The sequence below is a fragment of the Capra hircus genome, chromosome 4, assembly GCF_001704415.2.
Source record: "Capra hircus breed San Clemente chromosome 4, ASM170441v1, whole genome shotgun sequence".
Taxonomy (NCBI): Eukaryota; Metazoa; Chordata; class Mammalia; order Artiodactyla; family Bovidae; genus Capra; species Capra hircus.
Window position 1 is genome coordinate 7,463,838 of NC_030811.1, and position 25,559 is coordinate 7,489,396.

At 41.4% G+C, this 25,559-nt stretch overlaps 1 protein-coding gene across 1 annotated transcript; it reads left to right on the forward strand.

The window, feature by feature from the left end:
• Positions 8,661–14,570, forward strand: LOC102179185 (GTPase IMAP family member 4). The gene is made up of 2 exons (XM_018046747.1): positions 8,661–8,706; positions 12,830–14,570. Exons 1-2 carry the CDS (start codon positions 8,667–8,669, stop codon positions 13,738–13,740), a joined length of 951 nt encoding a protein of 316 aa, XP_017902236.1. The 5' UTR covers positions 8,661–8,666; the 3' UTR covers positions 13,741–14,570.

Genomic DNA, 25,559 nt, shown 5'->3' on the forward strand with positions numbered 1-25,559 from the left:
AGTGTTAAAAACTTAGTTAAAAGGTTTGGGGGTTGAGATATCTCACACCTCTTTTAAAGAATTGTTTTCTGCCATTGAAATATATTGCTACTGGCTAGATCCAGATAAAAGGACTTTGAGACATGAGGATAGAAGAGATAGCACAAGAAGATATGCGCTGTCTGTAGATTTCATTGCCAAGCAATGTCAAAATTTAAATAAGACAGTCTCACAACCTGGGTTGAGAGATTTGCTGATGCAAGTTCTTGCTTATGACAATGCTAAGTCAAAATGTTAAAAGGTGATTCAAAGCACCTCAAAGCCTCTCAAAGCACAAGGTGCCACTCTAGAAGAATATCTTAAAGTTTGCCAAGATATTGGGTCAGAACCATATAAAATACAACTTCTCAAGCATTGTCTAAAGCTAATAAAAAGACAGATATGAGATGTCACCAATGTAAAAACTTAGGATACATTAAAATAGACTGTAAAGGAAGAAGAAGGGAGTCAGTTTACAAATCATACTATTGGCTCTGATGCCACTCCTATTTGTATTGGTCTTGGAAGTATATGTCTTAAAACAGGATATCAAAAATGGCTGTCAGTTGTCAAGGAATCAAATACCAATAAGACTTCCCTCTTTCTGTTAACTGCTCTTATGTTTTTAGAAAAAGAGGAAACTTCCAGCATGATGAATCCACCCGACCTTCCTGATTGTGTTGCTGAAATTAGCCATGGTATTGAAAATTGGTTAAGATGGAAATTATGTAAAGGATCAGAAGGCCATTTATTATTAAATGTTGCAGAAGGCCCCATTATCGACTGGGGACCCTGAGGAATCCCTAAACGAATAGACTCTAAAGTGTCTTTCCCATGGGTATAGACTGATAAGGAGATTAGTACTTACGGTAGTCAACCCCTTGTATGGCATGGGGTAGGATTAGCTCCCCCTGTGCCTCGTTTAGATCATTACCCTATTCAAGATGAAATATGGAAAACGCCCATAGCATTGAAAGAACTAATGGCTTGGAATGGACAATATACCGAATATATTTTAAATGACCCAAAAGCTACCTTTAATTTTACAAAAAACTTTACCCACACTATTCAGACTTATATAAGAATTCCTTTTATTTTCATGATCAGACCAGCAAAATATGATCCCATTCGGGATTAGTAACATGTATTAACTGTTCATTTTATACATGTATAAATAATACCATTCCTTTTGGTAAAAGTTGGCAGAGTATTTACATTCTTAAAACAAGAATGATTCCAGTTGAATGGGTTCCAGTTGATTTACAACAACCTTGGCAGGAAAGCCCTACATTATATGTTATTGAAGAAATACTGAAAAATCTTAAATGTGTTAATGTGTTTTGGGATTGCTCATTGCTGCCATCTTAGGTATGATCGCTATTACCACTACGGCAGCCATAGCCAGAGTGGCTCTTCATAAATCTACACAAACAGTTCATTTTGTACAAGAATGGCATAAAGATGCCTATGTCCATTGGACCACTAAACAAAAAACTGATGGAAATTTCGCCTCCCAAGTGACCGACCTTCAACAATCTGTTATTTTATTAAGAGATCAATTAGTCAGTTTACAAAAACAGGTGAGACCAAGATGTGATTGGAACTATACTTCCTCTTGCATAACGGCTTTCAAAAATAAAAGACACAAGTGAATTGGGATAAAGTTAAATGACCCCTATTGAGTCAAGGTAATATTTCTGTAGATATTCAAGATCTACAACAAGATACACTAAAAGCTTTCAATAAACACCTTGATGTAATTTCTGGATCAGATTTCCTTGATACTGTTGCTAATAATCTTTCTTCTCTTAATCCCTTAAAACAGATCAAGACATTCGGATACCGAATTGCTCTGGTTATGGGAGTGCTATTAATTTTGCGTTTGTGTTTCCGTCTAGTCTGGAGAAGAACGGTCAAGAGACAACGAAGCCAACAACAGCAACTAGCATTTCTCACCATTTCTCGTCACGTGCAAAATCAAAAAGGGCGCGATGTAGGAGACAGGAAGAATAAAAGAAAAGCAGGCCTTGGTAAGGGCCGCAAGAGAAATTGATAATTATTGATAACCTGGATGCTATAAGGCATGAGACTCTTGGAACAAGTCCAGAGGGAACGGTTCATAATCTTGAAAACAAGATATGATCCTGGGGTTGGAAAACCGACCCAAGACTGTTTCCCAACTGACGTCTCAGAGTCACATGTTTTACGTGTCTGTTGGAAAATCTATAGATAAGAATATTGGTCTTAGTTACTGATTTGTTATTGATTACGGTTTCCTAATTACTCCAGGGTTAATGATCATTTTGTTCTTTGGCCCTGAAGGCCACATGAGTTACATTTTAACTCCCCACATATTCCTTCATTCACGGCTGAAAGTCTAATAAAGCTGGCTTGGATTCAGTTTCGGCACCTTCACCTTGCAGCAGTCTTGGTCCCCTGATCCTCGCTTTTCTCTGAATGGGTAACAATGGGGCAAACTCCTAAGCACAGTGACTATATGCAAGTGTTAAAAACTTAGTTAAAAGGTTTGGGGGTTGAGATATCTCACACCTCTTTTAAAGAATTGTTTTCTGCCATTGAAATATATTGCTACTGGCTAGATCCAGATAAAAGGACTTTGAGACATGAGGATAGAAGAGATAGCACAAGAAGATATGCGCTGTCTGTACCTTGCCTCCCAATGCAGTGAAATGATTCCTTTGTCTGTATGGTCAGTAGGGAATCTTATTAGCAGAGCTTTAGGACTGCTGCAATCTGAAACCTCGGATTCAGGGATTCTGGAGAACAAATACAAGAACAAGCGAAGGAAATGAATGTATGTGATAACATAGGTGATGCGGAAGAGAAACAAGCAATAAAAAAAAAAAAAAAGAGAGCCACAAAAATGATAGAAGTCAGGAACAGATCTTTCTCATTCAACCAACTGCACCTTTGGTGGAGCCCCCTCCTTTCAATCCTGAAACCCGCTGAGATGATGGATTTGCTTTTAAACCACAGATACCTGTGCCTAATAAAATGACACCTTCACAAAAGGGAGTTCTATGGGACAATTGCAGGGGGATGAAGACCCTGTTTCTTCCTGTGGCTGTAACTCAAATCCCACCAGATCCTCAATTCTCACAAGGAGGAATGCACTATGATTATAATGCCATACCTTCAAAAACCATAAAGGAGATGAAACAGGCATGTACCCAATATGGAACCAATCCTCCTTATACCATGGGACTAATTCAGGTACTTTCACAAGCTGAACAGTTAATTCCTTATGATTGGGAAATGATAGCCAGAACTTGCCTATCCACCTCAGAAGTTTTAAAATTTAGGTCCTGGTGGCAAGATGAGGCAAATCAACAAGCTCGCAGAAATGTGACAGCCAACCCGCCAGCTGATAGAACACTTGATCAATTAATGGGTAGTGGGGCACATTTAGGCATTCAAGCTCAGTTATAATTTGATCATCAGTTACTCATTCAAGTGAGAATGGTATGTTTAAAAGCCTGGGAGAGAATAAATCCACCCGGACAAGTCTCTATTTCATTTACCCAAATTAAACAATCAAATGGGGAACCTTATGTAGATTTCATTGCCAAGCAATGTCAAAATTTAAATAAGACAGTCTCACAACCTGGGTTGAGAGATTTGCTGATGCAAGTTCTTGCTTATGACAATGCTAAGTCAAAATGTTAAAAGGTGATTCAAAGCACCTCAAAGCCTCTCAAAGCACAAGGTGCCACTCTAGAAGAATATCTTAAAGTTTGCCAAGATATTGGGTCAGAACCATATAAAATACAACTTCTCAAGCATTGTCTAAAGCTAACAAAAAGACAGATATGAGATGTCACCAATGTGGAAAATTAGGACACATTAAAATAGACTGGAAAGGTGATGAAGGGAGTCAGTTGACAAATTATACTATTGGCTCTGATGCCACTCCTATTTGTATCGGTCTAGGAAGTACATGTCTTAAAACAGGATATCAGAAATGGCTGTCAGTTGTCAAAGAATCAAATGAGGATAAGACTTCCTTCTTTCTGTTAACTGCTCTTATGTTTTTAGAAAAAGAGGAAACTTCCAGCATGATGAATCCACCCGACCTTCCTGATTGTGTTGCTGAAATTAGCCATGGTATTGAAAATTGGTTAAGATGGAAATTATGTAAAGGATCAGAAGGCCATTTATTATTAAATGTTGCAGAAGCCTCCATTATCGATTCTGGACCCCAAGGAACCCCTAAAGTTAATAGACTCTAAAGTGTCTTTCCCATGGGTATAGACTGATAAGGAGATTAGTACTTACGGTAGTCAACCCCTTGTATGGCATGGGGTAGGATTAGCGCCCCCTGTGCCTCGTTTAGATCATTATCTTATTCACGGTGACACACGGAAAATGCCCATAGCATTGAAAGAACTAATGGCTTGGAATGGACAATATACTGAATATATTTTAAATGATCCAAAAGCTACTTTTAATTTTACAAAAAAACTCTATCCACATTATTCAGACTTGTGTAAGAATTCCTTTTATTTTCATGATCGAACCAGCAAATTATGATCCCAATTTGGGATTAGTAATGGACTTCCCTGGTGGCTCAGACGGTAAAGTATCTGTCTACAAAGTGGGAGACGGGGGTTCAATCCCTGGGTTGGGAAGATCCCCTGGAGAAGGAAATGGCAATCCACTCCCCTAAAGCTACCTTTCATTTTACAAAAAATTCTACCCACACTATTCAGACTTATATAAGAATTCCTTTTGTTTTCATGATCGGACCATCAAAATATGATCCCAATTTGGGATTAATAACATGTATTAACTGTTCATTTTATACATGTGTAAATAATACCATTCTTTTTGGTGAAAGTTGGTAATGTATTTACATTCTTAAAACAAGAATGATTCCAGTTGAATGGGTTCCAGTTGATTTACAACAACCTTGGCAGGAAAGCCCTACATTATATGTTATTGAAGAAATACTGAAAAATCTTAAATGTGTTAATGTGTTTTGGGATTGCTCATTGCTGCCATCTTAGGCATGATCCCTATTACCACTATGGCAGCCATAGCCAGAGTGGCTCTTCATAAATCTACACAAACAGTTCATTTTGTACAAGAATGGCATAAAGATGCCTATGTCCATTGGACCACTCAACAAAAAATTGATGGAAAGTTGGCCTCCGAAGTGGCTGACCTTCAACAATCTGTTATTTTATTAGGAGATCAATTAGTCAGTTTACAAAAACAGGTGAGACCAAGATGTGATTGGGTCTATCTTTCCTTTTGTGTAACGGCTTTCAAATATGATAAGGCACAGTTCAATTGGGATAAAGTTAAACAAGGCCTATTGAACCAAGGTAATATTTCTGTGGAGAAGGCAATGTCACCCCACTCCAGTACTCTTGCCTGGAAAATCCCATGGATGGAGGAGCCTGGTAGGCTGCCATGGGGTCGCTAAGAGTCAGACACAACTGAGCGACTTCACTTTCACTTTTCACTTTCATGCACTGGAGAAGGAAATGGCAACCCACTCCAGTGTTCTTGCCTGGAGAGTCCCAGGGACAGAGGAGCCTGGTGGACTTCCATCTATGGGGTCACACAGAGTCGGACACAACTCACGTGACTTAGCAGCAATATTTCTGTAGATATTCAAGATCTACAACAAGATATACTAAAAGCTTTCAATAAACACCTTAATGTAATTTCTGGATCAGATTTTCTTGATACTGTTGCTGATAATCTTCCTTCTCTTAATCCCTTAAAACAGATCAAGACATTTGGATGCTGAATTGTTCTGGTTATGGGAGTGATATTAATTATGTGTTTGCGTTTCTGTCTAGTCTGGAGAAGAACAATCAAGAGACAGCAAAGCCAACAACAGCAACTAGCATTTCTCGCCATTTCTCGTCATGTGCAAAATCAAAAAGGGCGAGATGATGTACGAGACAGGAAGAGTAAAAACAAAGCAGGCCCCAGCCAGGGCTGCAAAAGAAATTGATAATTATTGATAAACTGGATGCTATAAGGCATGAAACTCTTGGAACAAGTCCAGAGGGCACAGTTCATAATCTTGAAAACAACATATGATCCCTGGGTCAGAAAACAGACCCCAGACTGTTTCCCAACTGGCGTCTCAGAGTCATATGTTTTACCTGTCTGTTGGAAAATCTATAGATAAGAATATTAGTCTTAGTTACTGATTTGTTATTGATTACGGTTTCCTAACTACTCCACAGTTAATGATCATTTTGTTCTTTGGCCCTGAAGCCCACATGGTTACAGTTTAACTCCCCACATATTCTTTCATTCCCGGCTGAAAGTATATTAAAGCTGGCTTGGATTCAGTTTCGGCACCTTCACCTTGGAGCCGTATCGGTCCCTTGATCCTATTTTTTCTCTGAATTCTTGCGTTTCGTTTCTCATTCTTTCACATATTGCACTTTCGGAAACCCTACTTGTCGAGCCGGTCTTGATAGGAAGTTGTTAGAAGACAGGAGGAGGGAGACGCCAACCCATGTTACTGTCTACCATTCAGGAGAAGCAGGGGACCAACTGATGCTTGTTCCTTACAGTAGGAGGAGAATTCAGCCATCCAGTGTCAGTGTGTAGAGAAGGTCAGTCCTCTGGTTTTATATCTGAATTTGGATAAACAGAACAGCATTTAAGAATGCTGAAGACAGAGTCCACAGACTGGACTGTAGACTTTCAGAAATAACCCAAACTTGTGTGCTACTATTTCTGGTATCTTACTCCTTCTCCTAACTCCCACAACCAACATCAACTTTTTGAACAAAGCTTATTCTTTAAAATTCTGTGATTTCACCTCCCAGTGTATAAGAAGCTGTTTCCTACTCTTATTCCTAATCAACTTTCAAAAGAAATTGTTTCACATTTGTATTTGATGCATTCCTATCAGATGACTCTGTCTTTACCAAATAGCATTTTCAGCCTGTTCTAGTTAAAATCTGCTCCGCTAACAATTCTTCAAATGGCTTTCTCCATTGCCCAACCTTAGTAGGTAGTGATGAAAGAAAACATCTGAAATGTAATTCCATGTTTCAAGAGCAATGTATTGTTAATAAGGAAAAGATAAGTTTTTTTCAAGCCAGATGCAAGTGAGATATAAAGCTTAATCACAGAGAAGGCAAGAAACAGTGGGGTTTTCTTAATCAATTCATTTATTGAAAAAATATTTTTTGAGATCCATGCTTTGTTGAATACTGTGCTTTTTTCCTAGGGCATAAGGGCATATGCAAGACACAGAAGGTTCACCATCACTAAAGCTAGCAGTCTACAAGGAGACAGTAAAAAAAAAATCAAACAACTTCCTGTCTTGGTATGTATTCTATAGAAACTCTTGGATGTGGTTAGAACAAACTCCACACCAAACCTCTCTTGTTGGTTGATGATGTGGGTAGAGAGACCCCTCTGGAGAAATAACAAAACACTGAGGCCTCAGGGCTGAGCAGGAACCAGCTGGCCATTGGGTGGGGGTGGGAGTGCTCCAGGGAGGGGGAAGTGCTCCTCAAAGGTCTAGGAGCTGGGGGAACTTTAGAGGATTCAGGGAACACTGAGGAGGCCAGTATGATGAAAACTTTTTGAGAGAGAAAAAGAGAAACTGATTGTGCAAGGCTTTCAGGACCATTCCTAGGGCTTTCAACTATTTTAAAAATAAAAAACAAAAGCAATTCATTAGAAAATCTAAATGAGAATAAAACAAATATCAAAAAGGCATCTGACTATGTACAGAGAGAATAACATTGAAATATACATTACCATATGTAAAATAGGTAGCCAATGGGAATTTGCTGTGTGACTCAGGGACCTCAAACCAGGGCTCAGTAACAACCTAGAGGGATGGGATGCAGAGGGAGATGGGAGGGATGTTCAAGTGGGAGTGAATATGGGTAAAGCTATGACTGATTCGTGTTGATGTTTGGTAGAAACCAACACAATGCTGTAAAGCAATTATCCTTTGGTTATAAATTTTAAAAAGGCATCTGACTATTGAGTAGAGGAGGGATTGAAGATACAGTATCATCTGGGAGGCTACTACATTGCAATCAAATGATAGCATTGGATTCACATGGAGATGGGGAGAAAAGGATAATTTTTCATTTGGGAAACAAAAATCTATAGGATTTGGTGATGAACTGTGAGTAAGTGAGGAAAGAAGTGTTTTAGAGATGACTCCAAGATTCTGCATGACTGTTTCATGATGTCATTTACTGAAATGCGAACAAGGCTGGAGATGGAGGTCAGGGTTTCATTTTGTCCAAATCGGTTTGAGATGCCCACAGAATTGCCAAATGGAGAATTGGAATGGGATAGAAATGGTTGGAATTCTGGGAAGGGTCCAGGCTGCAGACTACACATAAGTGGCACTCAGAGCAAATTCACTGAATAGAGGAGAAAAGGGCACCCAGAACCAGTGCCAAGGAAGCACCTGAAGCACTTACATTTATGTAAAGAAAAATGACAGTCTGAAAATGAGACTGAGAGCAGGAATAAGTATTGAGAAATAGAGGAGAGATCGAGTAGCAAGTTTATGAAGAAAGGGAAAGTGTTGTTTACAGGAGGTTGATGTTTCTGGTTTGTTCTGCATGTCCCTGTAATAACATAGTTCTGTCTCTCTATTCCCAGGAATCCAAACCACAATGGCCACCCAGTACCTCAGCGAACTCAGGACCAGCCATGGTGAGAGGCTGCTTGGGGAGGGCAGCCAGGCTTTGAGAGAGGGCTGGGACTCTCCTGCCCTGTCATCCAGCCAATATGTACAAGAGCAAAACATTTTCAACCACATTTCTCAATTTCCCTTCATTTGCTCTGCTCTCTCATTCTCTCCACCCTCTCTGCATCCTCCTTGTGATGTAGCTTAACAGCGAGCAGAAGAGTTCTAATACCCTGACTGCTCCCGGGCTTGATGAGGTTTCTTCTTTGCTACTTCCTACCTTGTGGGCACATGGATCAGGGGCTATGGCCTCCCAGGTGGTTTCTCTGCCCCTCTCTTCAGCCCAAGAGGATTGGGAAGGAGAAACGTGGGGGTGATCAATGCCTCATTCAGGCCCCTAATTTCCCTGCTCCCAGTGGCCTCACTCTAAGCAACACACTCAACAGACTGATCACTCCGTTTCTCATACAACCCTCCCTCTACCCCTTTATCCTACAATAGAGTCTATCATTCATATCATTAGCAATATGATTCTATCATCAAATCACCCCATAATTTAGGAACCTAAAACAGCAACCACTTAGATGGCTCTTAATTTTGAGGGTCATTCACTTGGGCAGTGCTTGGGTCTGGACCAACGTGGCTAATCTTGGACAGATTGACTCTTGTGGGTGCTCAGCTGGTGGTTCAGGATGTAACACAATAATCTTGGATAGCCTCACAGACATGCCTGATGGTCAGCAAGCTCTGGGTCCACCAGGCAGACAGGGTAACAGGGCCTTGTGTCCCTCATCAAGTAGACTAGTCCAGGGCAGGTGTAGGGTTCCAAAAATCAGAAAGAGAAGGATTCTCTTTCTCTCTATTGGATTCTCTGCTTAACCAAGTTTTCATGATCCTATGATCCAAAGCAAGTCACATGGCCCAGTCAGACTGAAGGGTTGGAGAAACAGACCCAGCATCTTGATGAGAGGAGCTGAGAATCCACCTTCCCAAGAGGCACGAGTGCAGAGATGGACTCTTTCATGTCTATGGCTGCCATCTTCAGAGGTTGCCCTCCATTCGTTATCAGCATTGGCCAATGGTTGCAGTGTTGGCACTGGCCTTGGTGCCTTTTTACTGCTGGGCCACGATTTTCCTCCACCCTCTCTCTAAGGCCAACCAATGCCTTGGGATCTTGTGATGCTAACTAAAGAGTAGTATGAGCTCCCACCCCCATTTTTTTACATAATCTTGCATGCATGCACACTGTCATTTCAGTCATGGCTGACTCGTTGCAACGCTATGGACCATAGCCCACTAGCCTCCTCTGTTGATGGGATTCTCCAGGCAAGAATACTGGAGTGGGTAACCATGCCCTCCTCCAGGGGATCTTCCCAACCCTGGGACCAAACCAGCATCTCCCATGTCTCCTGTATTGGTAGGTGGGTTCTTTACCACTAGCATCATCTGGTGCCGGGGTCCAGCGCCCACAGGATCCAGGGGAATCTGAAGGAAAAATGGTGTCGGCGATTGATTTAGAGAGAGATAAAGAAAGAATATTGTAGATAAGAAAATAGAGGAGAGACAGAGACTGATATTCCTTGGTTTACATAGAAAGCCAATAAAACTTCGAGACAAGAAGTTTGCCCTGTTCATGGAGGCCACAGGTGCCCTCCTGGTCTCCCAAGGGAGTGAAGACACAGAACATCTTCCCGTTCAGGTCTTAAAAACCCGGGCAGATAAGTGAACGCAGGGAGCCTCTATGCTCCAAGGGATCAGCCTGAAAAAAGAAAATAAGAGAGAAAAAAGAAACACACGAGGTGACCAAGCTTCTTCAAGAGAGGCCCATTGTTTTTATTTTCAAAAGGGTCTTTTATACCTTTACTTGTACATAGAGGGAAATGAAAGATGCAAAGTCATACAGAGTCAGCCCAAACATTACATCTGTTTTGGCTTTATCAAAACCAGGATTTTTCTGCAAACCTTTCCCATAAACAATATTGTGTACATTATCTTCTGGCCTTGGAGGCCTGTGAACATTTTATGACCCTCTTTTGATTAAGGTTTCTCAACCAGAAAACTTATTTTTCCTTGAAATGTTTTTTTTTTTTATATTTCTAATCTACATCAGCCTCAAACAGTATTAAACAGAGTTACGTTCTCACGAAGCAAAGGTGCAGTGAGTTACAAGAAAGAACCAATTAGCTCAAAAGTCTGATATGGTTAATTTCAAGGCTACATTTGTTTTTCTTACTTTCCAACTATGTTAACTAATGCACTCCCAGGTGCACAGTGGATAAAAGATACGGGAACTTAGCAACAAGCATCAGCCCAATAATGAAATCCTACATTAGCACTACTCTAATAACTTTTAACTCTTTGAAAGGCTCTATGTTTTAGGCTTTCTGTGCCTCTCACAGTTGGGAAGATATAAATAATCACATGTGTAGCTGTAAGAGTCTGGATATATCCGTCAAGCAAGCTAAAATGCTAACAGAGGGGTTTTGATTGGAAATATTTTTCTCATGTCCAGGAGACTTATTAGCTGTAGCCCTAAGTTAATTTTTTCCAGAGAAAGGTGGTCAGGAATAGCCCCGTGTTAATGTCAGAGGAGTTGGTGAAAGTCATGAAATAGTAAAACAGACAGATTCTGGTTTGGGGGGTAGATGCTCGAGAAAGCCTAGCGAGCCCGTTGAGTTCTGAAGCCTTGCTTAACAGTTCTCTTCCACATGACCTTGTCATGGGTGGGATCTCCCGTGGTGGCTCCCGGCAATCTGGGAAGCTCTTAGATAATCTTGACCATCACATATCTAGTATTCTCAGTGTCAGGAAATTTACTTCTTTCATCCCAGGATTTTGGTTCTCAAATGAAGGAAACTCTGCCTTATGGATTCAGGGATCATTAAAAACTTGACCAGAAAGTGTGTGGGAGACGGGGGTTATCTACAGATTTTGTGGACATCACAGGATGGATTTCTGCAAGTTCCCTCTTCTCTTCGACTGAAATTTTTTCACGGTTAGCCCACATCACAGAATAGACTGAAAGGGACAAAGCAGAAGTGGAGACACCTGTTAGGAGACTACTGAGGCAGGGGTAGTAATGGAATCTGGACTGGAATGATGGTCTTCAAAACAGAGACAGGCGAACAGATTTGGAGCCAAGAGAACATGCTGATAGGCTGGGTCTGGAAAGTGGGGGGAAAGAGGGGAGTCAAGGGTGACTCCTAGCTTTCCAGTCTGAGGACCTGGGTGAATGGTGATGGCTCTGAAAATAACCTGGAGTTGGTAACAGTGTCTATGCTGTTGTACATGGGATAATGTAGGCATTGTCTCAAAGCAGAAAGGGGTAGATATAACATAGGATTCCTCATGCAGGAATCAGATTCTTAAGTTCAAGGGCCAGCTGGCAAGGTCTGCCTTCTTGGAAAAACAGGCTTTCACTTGTGATTGTCAATTGCCTTCCCTCTGGTCCTGGGTCTATGCCTGACAAATCCAGAAGACTTTGACTTTATAGACACATTGCAGAGATATGCAGAGACTTGTGGACTACCAGCACAAAAAGAGCTGGTAGATGATTTGGTGTTTAAATTCAGGTTTCAATTGCTGTGCTCTACTGCTCTGATATTAACTTTCAACTTTCCTAGGAAGTAGAATATGTATAATCAACTTTGTGTTATCTGCTATCTTATGAAGAACAGCTACTGGTAGCAACTCAGAGTCCTCTTCTTAACCACATTGTTTCCTCCTCTATGAGCTGTTTGCGTCCACAAGGTCAGAGTAAGAAGCTGAAAGGGATCCTAAAGAATATCTGTTGTTATTCCTGTTCAGTTGCTAAGTCATGCCCATGGACTGCAGCTTGCCAGGTTCCTCTGTCCTCCACTCTCTCCTGGAGTTTGTGCAAATTCATGTCCATTGATTTGGTGATGCTGTCTAGCCATTTTATCCTCTGCTACCCCTTTCTCCTTTTGCCTTCAACCTTTCCCAGCATCAGAATCTTTTCCATTGAGTCTGCTCTTTGCATCAGGTGGCCAAAGTATTGGAGCTTCAGCTTCAGCATCAGTCCTTCCAATGAATATTCAGGGTTGAATATTTATTCGGGGGCAGGAGCCTTGCAGGGGAGAGAGTTGAAGTTCATTCTAACACTGGGTCTTCTGTTTCCTGATGTTCCAGGTCTTGCAAACCCTGAAGAGTCCCAGCTGAGACTTATCTTAGTGGGTAAGACTGGGGCAGGAAAAAGCGCAGCAGGAAACAGCATCCTCAGAGAGAAAGTGTTTCCATCTAGCTTTTCAGCTGTATCCATCACCAAGCACTGTAAGAAAGGAAGCAGCACCTGGAAGGGGAGAGAAGTTGTCGTCGTGGACACACCTGGCCTCTTTGACACGGAGGTCTCAGATGCTGAGACTCTCAAGGAGATTACCTGCTGCATGGTGCTGACCTCCCCAGGGCCTCATGCTCTGCTCCTGGTCATCCCACTGGGCCGTTACACACCCGAAGGCCAGAAAGCCACAGAGAAGATCCTGGCGATGTTTGGAGAGAGAGCTAGGGAACACATGATTCTCTTATTCACCCGGAAAGATGACTTAGATGGCATGGATTTCCGTGATTACTTAAAGCAAGCTCCTACCGCCATCCAAGAGCTGATTCGCAAGTTCAGAGGTCGCTACTGTGTTTTCAACAACAAGGCCACAGGAGCTGAGCAGGAGGACCAGAGGGAGCAGCTGCTGGCCCTGGTCCAGGATGTGGTGAACAAGTGCAAGGGGAGATACTACACGAATAGCCTGTATCAGAAGATCGAGGAGGAGATTCAGAAAGAAACCCAAGTGTTACAAGAAATTTTCAGAGCAGAGCTGGAGAGAGAGAAAGCTCATATAATACAGAAGTTCGAAGAGGAAATTAGAAAGCCGAAGGATGAACTAGAACAGCAAGAGTGGAAGGTGGAAATGGAAAGGCAATTGGCAGAAAGGGAGGCTCACTGGGTTTCAAGGCAGCAATCAGCCAGAGATGATGTTTTGAGTCAGAGTAAGATACTTGAAATCATCTTTAATATGTTACGGTTTTTTTCCTCTCTGTTTAAGGATTAAACCTCCTGAAGATCTGTCAATATTTCCTGCATATTTTGGGGTGGTCCTGCCTCATGTAATTCAGAGCATTTTCCTTTTCCTCTGAGACTCTCAGGGCTAAGGAGAGTAAAGTTCACTGTTGATAATTGGTATATGTTTGATTGATTTAATAGGGAAGGGATAAATTCTCAACTTGTGAAACTCCAAAGCAGAAAGTATTGATTTTCCCTAATTTGTGAATTCTTTCTCAGAGACACTAAGACAGGGAATGCAGGAGATCAAAGAAGATGACCCCAAGCTTTCTCTATTTATCCCTAGAAAAGATTTCTCCTCTAGATTCTTTCTAGATTGGCAGGTGATCTTCCCCTATAGCTTTTTCTTACTTATTTTTTCTAGATGGCACTGATCATCTTACCCTTATAGTTTATTAGAAAGATCAATTCTTTCCATTAGTTAAATTTACAGAAGGAGATACTGATAGAAATCTTTCTAGATGAATGGAAATTTGTTCACTTATAATTTTACTGAAGGCCTCAAATTGTTTCTTATCAACTGACCATTATCAACAGAGTTCCCTGGCAAACAGATCTTTCAGAACTCAACTACCTGAAATGCCAAAAGTCCTAAAAGATATTCAAGAGATAGGAGAATAATGCTTGCTGTATTCAGATGTATCTGTAGGAAATCTGTGACCAACAACAACCAGTTTGCTGAATAACCAGTTCTCTCTCTCCTTTTCCTGTGAAACTAACAGCTGCCCCATGAAGATGAATTGTTTGCTTACTGTTATTTTAACAAAATTTTTCTGTTCTCTCATATTTGTGAAAATTGGAATGTTTTATTTCTTTTCTTGGAAAGCACCACTACTCTTTCTAAGAACACAGGGATGAATTTCAGTTTTTTATAAAAGTTCAAGATGATTTTGGTGTAGACTTGGTCCACCCTCCAGACATCTCCCCTCCCCTTTTTCTGTCAGAAGGTTTGAGCAATATTCTCAACCCCTCTGTCAGTCAAAGTCTACATTCTCCTTGGATTCATCCATTATGTACTGTAACTGAGGTTACACATAATTATATAATATATATATACTCATATATAATATATATATAATAATATTTTCAATTTTTCATGCTGGGTTTACAAAAAGCAGAGGAACAAGATATCGAATTGCCAACATCCGATGGGTGATAGAGAAAGCAAGAGAATTCAAGAAAAACATCTAATTCTGCTTCATTGACTATGGTAAAGCCTTTGACTGTTTGGATCACAACAAACTGTGATCTTCAAGAGATGGGAATACCAGACATCGTCACCTGTCTCCTGAGAAATCTGTTTGTGGGACAAGAAGCAGAAGTTAGAACACTGCATGGAACAACAGACTGGTTCAAAATTGGGAAACAAGTACGACAAGGCTGTATATTGTCACCCTGTTTACTTAACTTATATGCAGAGAACATCATGAGAAATGCTGGGCTGGATGAAGCACAAGCTGGAATCAAGATGGCCAGGAAAATATAAATCACCTCAGATACACAGATGATGCCACCCTTTTGCCAGAAATTGAACAGGAACTAAAGAGCCTCTTGATGAGAGTAAAAGAGGAGAGTGAAAAACCTGGCTTAAAACTCAACATTCAAAATACAAAGATCGTGGCATCTGGTTCCATCATTTTATCGCAAGTAGAAAGGGAAAAGGTAGAAACAGTGACAGATTTTCTTTTCTTGGGCTCCAAAATTACTGTGGATGATGACTGCAGCCATGAAATTAGAAGATGCTTGCTCCATGGACGGAAAGGTATGACAAATCTAGATAGTGTATTAAACAGCAAAGATATGACTTTGCCAGCAAAAGTCTGTATAGAGAAAGCTATGAGTTTTCCAGTGGTCATATATGGATGTGAGAGTTGGACTATAAAGAAGACTAATCACCAAAGAATTGATGCTTTTTAACAGTGGTGTTGGAGAAGACTCTTGAGAGACCCATGGGCTACACAGAGATCACATCAGCCAAACCTAAAGGAAAACAGCTTGAATATACTTTGGAAGAACTGATGCTGAAGCTGAAGGTCCAATACTTTGGCTACCTGTTGTGAAGAACTGACTCATTAGAAAAGAGCCTGATGCTGGGAAATATTGAAGGCAGGAGGAGAAGGGAACAAAAAAAGGATGAGATGTTTGGATGGCATCACTCACTCAATGGACATGAGTTTAAGCAAGCTCTAGGAGAAGGTGAAGGACAGGGAAGCATGGCGTGCTGCAGTCCATGGGGTGGCAAAGGGTCGGACATGACTGAGTGACTGAACAACTACACACACACACACACACACACACACACACACACACACATACATATATATGCTTAGTCGCTCAGTCATGTCTAACTCTTTGGGACCCTATGGACTATAGCCCACCAGGCTCCTCTGTCCATGAAGATTCTCCTGGCAAGAATACTGATGTGGGTGGCCATGCCCTCTCCAATATACACAAGCACACATATATCAATAAATATATATAGATATATAATATATGTATATTATTGATGCTGCATAAGAGTCTCCCTCTCTGGTGTCTGGTTTTTCTTTTTTTTTTTTTCTTGCCTTTTTTTTTTTTAAACCAATTTACTGATGCTGTGTAGTAACTCATTTCCAGACTATAAAGAAAGCATTCAGCCTGGTCAGTTCAGTTCAGTTGCTCAGTCATATCCAACTCTTTGCGATCCCATGGACTGCAGCATGTCAGGCTTCCCCGTGCATCACCAACCTCTCAAGTTCGCTCAAACTCATGTCCATCCAGTTGGTGATGCCATCCAACCATCTCATCCTCTGTCATCTTCTTCTCCTGCCTGAATCTTTCCCTATAACAGGGTCTTTTCCAATGAGTCAGTTCTTCACATCAGGTAGCTAGAGTATTGGAGTTTCAGCTCCAGTGTTAGGGCTTCCAATAAATATTCAGGACTGTATTTCCTTTAGGATGGACTGGTCGGATCTCCTTGCAGTCCAAGAGACTCTCAAAAGTCTTTTCCAACGCCACAGTTCAAAAACATCAATTGTTCAGTGCTCAGCTTTCTTTACAGTCCAACTCTCACATCCATACATGACTATTCGAAAAACCAAAACTTTCACTAGATGAACCTTTGCAGCAAAGTAATGTCTCTGCTTTCTACTATGCTGTCCAGGTTGGTCATAGCTTTTCTTCCAAGGAGCAAGCATCTCTTAATTTTATGGCTGCAGTCACCATCTGCAGTGATTTTGGAGCCCCAAAATAAAGTCTGTCACAGTTTCCATTGTTTCCCCATCTATTTGCCATGAAGTGATGGGACTGGATACCATGATCTTAGTTTCCTGAGTGTTATGTTTTAGGCCAACTTTTTCACTCTCCTCTTTCACTTTCATCATGAGGCTCTTTAGTTCTTCATTTTGGGCTATAAGGGTGGTGTCATCTGGATATCTGAGGTTATTGATATTTCTCCCTGCAATCTTGACTCCAGCTTGTGCTTCATCCAGGCCAGAATTTTTCATGATTTACTCTGCATATAAGTTAAATAAGCAGGGTGACAGTATACAGCATTGACGTACTCCCTTTCCTATTTAGAACCAGTCTGTTGTTCCATGTCCAGTTCTAAGTGTTCCTTCCTGACCTGCATACAGATTTCTCAAGAGGCAGGTCAGGTGGTCTGGTATTCCCATTTCTTGAAGTATTTTCCACAGTTTGTTGTGATCCGCATAGTCAAAGGCTTTGGTGTAGTCAATAGGGTAGAAGTAGATGTTTTTCTGGAACCCTCTTGCTTTTTTGATGATCTGATGGATGCTCGCAATCTGATTTCTGCTTCCACTGCCTTTTCTAAAACCAGCTCGAACATCTGGAATTCACAGTTCACATACCGTTGTAGTCTCACTTGGAGGATTTGGAGCATTACTTTACTAATGTGTGAGATGAGTGCAATTGTGCAGTACTTTGAACATTCTTTGACATTGCCTTTCTTTGGGATTGGGATGAAAATTGACCTTTCTTGTCCTGTGGCCACTGCTGAGTTTTCAAAATTTGCAGACATATTGAGTGAAGCACTTTCAAAGCATTATCTTTTAGGAGTTGAAATAGCTCAACCAAAATCCCATCACCTCCAAAACAAAAACACCCAATTGTGGATGTGACTAGTGATGGAAGTAAAGTCCGAAGCTGTAAAGTGCAATATTGTATAAGAATATAGAACGTTAGATCCATGAATCAAGGCAAATTAGAAGTGTTCAAACAGGAGATTGCAACAGTGAACATTGACATTTTAGGAATCAGTGAATTAAAATGGCCTGGAATGGGTGAATTTAACTCATGTGACCATTATATCTACTACTGTGGACAAGAATTCCTTAGAAGAAATGGAGTAGCCATCATAGTCAGAAAAGGAGTCTGAAATGCAGTACTTAGACGCCATCTCAAAAATGACAGAATGATCTCTGTTTCCTTAGCAAACCGTTCAATATCACAGTAATCCAAGTCTATGCTCTGACCAGTAACAGTGAAGAAGGTGAAGTTGAATGGTTCTATGAAGATCTACAAGACCTTCTAGAATTAACACCCAAAAAAGATGTCATTTTCATTATAGGGGTCAGGAATGCAAATGTAGGAAGTCAAAAGATACATGGAGTAACAGGCAAATTTGGCCTTGGAGTACAAAATGAAGCAGGTCAAAGGATAAAAAAGTTGTCCCAAGAGTACACACTGGTCATAGCAAACACCCTCTTCCAACAACACAAGAGAAGACTCTAAACATGGACATCACCAGATGGTCAATACTGAAATCAGATTGATTATATTATTTGCAGCAAAGATGGAGAAGCTTTATACAGTCAGCAAAAACAAGACCAGGAGCTGACTGTGGCTGAGATCAAACTCCTTATTGACAAATTCAAGCTTAAATTGAAGAGTGCAGGGGAAACCACTAGACCATTCAGGCAGGTAAATTAGTTCTTTAAGTCCTAGGCTGCCAGATAGTAGAACGAGAGCTGTAGAACTGGAAGCTCTCTAGAGAAGATGTTGTCCAACCCCCTCATTTTGCAGCTCAAGTGACAGAGGCTTAAAGCAGTTGTGACTTGCACAAGCATGGTTGGTTCTGTCACTCTTACTGTAACCTCTGGCAAGTCCTTAACCACATCTGGATTTCTGCTCTCTCCTCTGTAAAATGAACTGGTGATCATCACAGCTAACAACTTCCAGCTGCTTGCTGTGTGCCTGACACTGTCCTGAGTACTTTAAGTGCCTTTTCTAATTCTCCCAACTTTCCAGAAATTATTTATGATCGGTTACCTTCTAATACAGAGGGGAATATCAAAACATAGAAAGGTTAAATAACTTGCCCGAGATAAGACAATTAGGAAATTTTGCAAAGCTGATCTATTAACCTAGGAAGAACTGCCTCCCAAATCCTCAAATTCCAATTATTAAATTTCTTCTAAGAAAACTGGTTGTGCTGTTGATCATCACAGGGAAGAGAAGCCCGTGTGATATATCCTGACAGCAGTTTGCCCATTGCCTCCCAGGGTAGAAGGCAGACAGATTAATACTATGAACTGTGCTTTATACAAAAAGAAGAATGAAGCTTTTTTTTCTTATCTCAAGAGTTTTGGAAGTTTGTGCCTGTTCATCTATTTATTGACATTGATTGGTTGTTTGCAGTGGCTGGTAGGCTTTATACCTTACTTGAGAATCTAGAAATAAGGAAAACAAAGTCCCTTTTGAGACTAACGTCATTCACTTAGCATAATGATTTGGGGAATCATTCAAGTTGTATGTGCCAAGAGCTTGTTCTCCTTTATTGCTGAGTAGTATTCCATCTTACTGATGTATCCCAGCTTCTCACTTCTCCTTCGCTTATGATGCAGAAGGTGCCGTGGTCTGGGCGCAGGGTGGAAAATAATTTCCAGACATGAGACAGAATGAGAGGGAAATAAAGTTTATTAGAGTGGGAGACGCTGTTAGAACTGTGGGCCAGCTCAAGGAAGAACTGATGTTAAACAGGAGTCCTTAGTCTGCTTTTATACCCAGAGTGCAAGGAGCAGGATAGGGGTCTTGTGGGTCATTTGCTGACTGGATAAGTCAGGTATACTGGGTGGGGGGAATTGCTAAGTTATTGCCAAGTCACTTCAGTCGTGTCCGACTCTGTGCGACCCCATAGACGGCAGCCCACCAGGCTCCCCCATTCCTGGGATTCTCCAGGCAAGAACACTGGAGTGACTTGCCATTTCCTTCTCCAGTGCATGAAAGCAAAAGGTGAAAGTGAAGTCGCTCAGTCATGTCAGACTTAGCGACCCCATGGACTGCAGCCTACGAGGCTCCTCCATACATGGGATTTTCCAGGCAAGAGTACTGGAGTGGGGTGCTATTTGCCTTCTCCCTATGGGGTAGGAGAGGAGACAGGTTATAATGCTCAGGAGGACCTCAAATCCATTAATAGTTACAACACGGGGGCGGGAAGGATGATAAAGGTCTGGTTTTTCTGTTCCTGCATTCCAAGACCCGCCTTGGTTTTATCTGCTCTGTTGTCCTTGGGTCACCACAGAAGGCTCAGCTTCTCTGTACACCAATGTTGAGTCAAATCTTGGAGACAGGGTTTTGGGTAGAAAAGGAGAGTTTCATTGCTTTGACAGTGAAAAGGGACACAGTGGTCTCATGCCCTCAAAGCCCTCTAGCCCCACTTGGGGAAGACAGTGAGAAGTTTTATTGCAAAGAGGGAGTGATCAGCTCTTGGACAATATTCTGATGGGCTGGTGGTGAAGTAAGCAGGAGTCAGCATCATCGACCTTCAGGTCCAACTGGTCTAGCGTCTACATGCTGTGGGCCTCATACCATGGTTAATTGTTAACTTTTGCCACCAGGAGGGGTTTCAGTATCTGTAAACAAGTGCAAAGGCTTATTGTGTGTATCCTTTGATGGAGAAGCAAGAGCAAGACCTTACCCCAAGGCTCCTCTTGACTATTTCTCTGGTTTCCCAATTAACAACCTAATTAACAACCGCTTGAATCTGCCCACTGGAGCTCAGGAAAGGTCATGCAGGCTGAGTGAAGGCTGTTTCCTCTGATCAGAGAAAGAGGGGACACAAAGGTCTTGAGCCCAGGAGCCCCAAAGGGCCATGCATGCCTCCATGTATTCTTACGCCCCTAATTGATTGCTCTTTGTTTGCTAACCTCCATTATAGCGTTGAATAGTAATGGATGGGAACGCTTGCTTTCTTCCTGGAAATGTCTTCATTTGTGCCTGCATGCGCGTCTGCTCAGTTGAGTCAGACTCTTGACTATGGACTGCAGCCCACCAGGCTCCTCTGTCCGTGGAATTTTCCAGGCAAGCACACTTGGGTAGGTTGTCATTTCCTACTCCAAAGGATCTTCCCGACCCAGGGATCACACCCACCCTGAGTGTTTCCCAATTAGGCAAGTAAGATAGCAGCTGAACTACAGCAGGGTATTACAAGTATTTGAGTGTGCATGTAGTGTGTAATCATATTAAGCAAATATCCCCCAATTACCATTTTCTTGGCGATTTTATCATGAATGGCTATTGAATTTTATTAAAGACTTAAAAAAATCATCCATGAAAATAATTGAGTGAATGACATTAACAGATTTCCCAATATTCAACCAACCTCTTTGTTTTCTATCCCTCTTGGTCATGAAGCATCACAGTCTTAATGGTGGTGTTGGCACCTATATGTTAATACATAAAGTTTGGTCTTTTGTACTTGTACTTGCTTTTAATTTACCTAACTTCACTTTTTCCAGTTTTTTTTTTTTTAAGTGAGAATTTATTTTCTTTCTTTTGAAAGTGAAAGTGAAAGTAGCTCACTCATATCCAACCCTTTGCAACCCCAGGGACTGTATAGTCCATGGCATTCCCCAGGCCAGAATGCTGAAGTGGATAGCCTTCCCCTTCTACAGGGCATCTTCCAAACCCAGGGATTGAACCCAGGTCTCTCAACATTGCAGGCAGATTCTTTACCAGCTGAGCCAGCAGGGAAGCCCTTTCTTTCTTTTCCTTTTATTGAAAAAGTTTTTGGTGCAATGTATTTTACTCTGGTCACTTCTTTCAATGAAGCCTACAGCTTCTGATATTTAGTGTTTTCATTATTATGATCTTTAAAACATTCTAAAGACTCAGTTTGTATTTTTGTTTTCAACCAGAGTTGTTTAATACAATGCGCCATTTCAGTTTCCAGATGGAAGCACATTTTCCCAGAAGTAGTTTCTGGTTTTATCTCATTATGATCAGAAAATGAAGAAGAACTAAAGAGCCTCTTGATGAAAAGTGAAAGAGGAGAGTGAAAAAGTTGGCTTAAAACCCAACCTTCTAAAAACTAAGATCATGGCAACCAGTCCCATCACTTCATTGCAAATAGGTTGGGAAACAGTGACAGACATTATTTTGGGGGGCTTCAAAACCACTGAAGATGGTGACTGCAGCCATGAAATTAAGAGATACTTGCTCCTAGGAAGAAAAGTTATGGCCAACCTAGACAGCGTATTGAAAAGCAGAGACATTACTTTACCAACAAACATCCATCTAGTCAAAGCTATGGTTTTTCCAGTAGTCGTGTGTGAATATGAGATTTGGACTATAAAGAAAGCTGAGTACTGAAGAATTGATGCTTTTGTACTGTGGTGTCAGAGAAGACTCTTGATAGTCACTTGGATTACAAGGAGATCCAACCAGTCTGTACTAAAGGAAATCAGTCCTCAATATTCATTGGAAGGACTGATGCTGAAGCTGACACTCCAATACTTTGGCCACCTGATGCAAAGAATTGACCCATTTGAAAAGACCCTGATGGTGGAAAGATTGAAGGCAGGAGGAGAAGGGGATGACAGAGGATGAGATGGTTGGATGTCATCTCCAACTCGATGAAGATGAGTTTGAGCGAGCTTCAGGAGTTGGTGATGGACAGCGAAGGCTGGCGTGCTGCATTCCATGGGATCACAAAGAGTTGGACACGACTGAGCAACTGAACTGAACTGAACTTTTCTTAAGCTTTGTATTGTTGATGTAGGATTTGTGAGAAAAGATAATGAGATGAGAAAATGTTGTTTATATTTAATTCCTCTTGAGGTATAGTTACCTTTACAGACCTACAGTTTTGAACAAGTGTATGGGAATGAGTCCTCTGAGACTATAAGTCAGTCACTCCCTGTGGAACCCAAATCCACTGGAAATGGCCTCTGTGGAAAAATTAAAGGTATATGTTTACGTTGTCTAAAATTTCATAATCTTTCCTAGGTCTTATCCATTATTTCCAGAGAAAACACAGAATTAAATGTCTGCTCTCATGTAAAAGCCAGTCCAATCTGATGTGTTAAAGAGCCCCATTAGGGACTTCCCTGGTGGTCCAGTTGATAAGACTTTGCCTTCCAATGCAGGTGGTACCAGTTTGATCCTTAGCCGGGGAGCTAAAGATCCCACATACCTTGCAGCCAAAAAACCAAAAAATAAAAGAAAAGCAATACTGTAACAAATTCAGTAAAGACTTACGGAAGGAAAAAAAAAAGAAAGAGCCCCTTTAGGTAGTGTTCAGTCTCCATGTAGGTGACTCAGACACTTTCTGCAACCATTGTATTTATTTCCTCCCGTGGACATAGGATGCCTTTACTGGACACTGGTTTGTGGAGAAAGATGGAGCTCTCCAGGCTTCCCAGGTGGTACCAGTGGGAAATAATCTGCCTGTCAATGCAGGAGACACAGATTTGATCCCTGGGTTGGGAAAATCCCTTGGAGAAGGAAATGGAAACTCACTCCAGTATTCTTGCCTGGAAAATCCCACGGATGGAGGGCTACAGTCCACAGAGTCACAAAGATCAGACACAACTGAGCATGCACACGTGCACGTGTGTATGGGGTCTACAGCCTCAGCCTCTGTCTCCCCTACTTGCTGGGTGATGTCTCATGTCTGTCAAGCCTCTGAAGGCCTGCTATCCCCAACAAGAAAGTCCACAAGCTGGTGTAAAGGCACGAGGTTAGTTGATTTCTGATCCAGTAGTATCCTTTCACGGGCTCCTCAACTGACTTGACCACAGCTCCAGATGGTCTACATTCTCTGTGGCTGGTCAGGCAGTGGCTCTCATTCAGCCCTGAATATCAGCTAGAGGGTGATATTTCACGTGGTTGCAGGAAATACAACTTCACCAAAGTAGCTTAACAAAGGGTTCAATTTTGATACAAGGAGTTTAAGGCTGGTACTCCAGAGCTGATCTAACTATCCAAAGAACTTGATTTTTTTCTTCCACCCGTTATGGTATCTTTTGTCCCCAGAGTGGCAAGATAGTCGCTTCAGCTTCAGCCTCAGGTCAGACCTGCAGTCAGAAAGAACAGGCACAAAAAGGAAGACAGGATGGCACTTCTATTGCAAAAGCAAAGCCAACTCATAGGGCTTCTTCTACCACCTCTTGGTCATATGCTTACCCCAGCTACAAGAAACACAGTACAATTCAGTATTTCACATGGGTCCGTTGCTGTGATAAGCAAAATTGTAATTTTGTTAGTAATGAGGAGGGGACAAATGCTAATGAGCTGATGACTAGCAGCACCTGCCATATGAGCTGGGGTGAATTTGCCGTACACTTCTCACTCTAGAGAGACCTCATTCTCAATGGTATGGTGAATTCTCTTGATGATTCCCAACCAGACTTTCCTACAGTCCTAAACTCTTGCTCATTCTACACATGAACCAAGGAAAGGTCAAGAAAATAGAACCTCAGTGCCCGAGTCTGGTTCCAAAAAAGAACAGAGTCTTGTAACATACTAAATATCCTCCAGATAAATTTTGGAATAAACTACAAAGAACAAATACTATAAAGTACTGGGGAGGAACCAAAGCAGATAGAAAAGGCAAGTATTTCCATCCCTGAAACAAGGATCACATAAGGTGACATCCATGTTTGAAAGTTTTTTCCAGAGAGCACATACCTCCTATTTCCCGAACATGGAGAGAAAAGTTTAGGACCATATGTGATTGCTTTATTCCTCTGCCTTTCTGCCTACTTTTCCCTATAAGAGGAGAGACTGTTCTCAACTTTAATTAGCTGGATTTCTACTGTGTAAAATGTTATTGTTTAGTGACTAAATCTTTTTCTGAAAATTGGAGAAGTGATAGGATGTGGATAATCCATTCGTTGACAACGCTGTCATATTTTGAAAAAAACTATTAATATTTTCTTTAAATATTGGAATCTGATATTTAGATTTTCCCATATTTTGTGAAGCGTTAGCTTGTATCAGAGTCACCTGGAAGACTTGTTAACCTACAAAGTTACTGAGTGAGTAGACCTGAGAATTTGCACTCCCAATTGTTCCCTGGCATTGCCAATGTGGCTGGTCCTCAACAGTGATTTGAGAGTGATTACACTGGAGCAACTATCCTGTTTTTGACAAAGAAATAGATAGTGGCTTCAAAACTTTTCAAGACATTTTCTCTGCTCCAAGTATTACTAGCTAGATCCAGGGTGCCAAAGACCCTTCTCCTCTCCAGAATTCTGAAGGAAAAGTATACACACAAAGAATTGAATCTAATAAAGCAAAACACCATATTGTTACCAATATGCTAGGACTCCCTAGTAAAGATGAAGTGGAGATAAAACAGGGACCAGAAACCACAGTTAGGAGTCCCCCTTCTCCTGGAAATGGAAGAGAGTCCAGTTCAGTCCTGTTCAGTCACTCAGTCATGCCCAGCTCTTTGCAACCCCATGGACTGCAGCACAGCAGGCATCCCTGTCCATCACCAACATCCAGAGTTTGCTCAAACTCATGTCCATTGAGTCAGTGATGCCATCCAACCATCTCATCTTCTGTCATCCCTTTCCCCTCCTG

Bases quoted from the DNA above. Each gene is read 5' to 3' on its own strand.
- LOC102179185 (XM_018046747.1), top strand. From the start codon at position 8,667: ATGGCCACCCAGTACCTCAGCGAACTCAGGACCAGCCATG. The intron at 8,707-12,829 runs GTGAGAGGCTGC...CTGATGTTCCAG, and splicing joins CGAACTCAGGACCAGCCATG to GTCTTGCAAACCCTGAAGAG.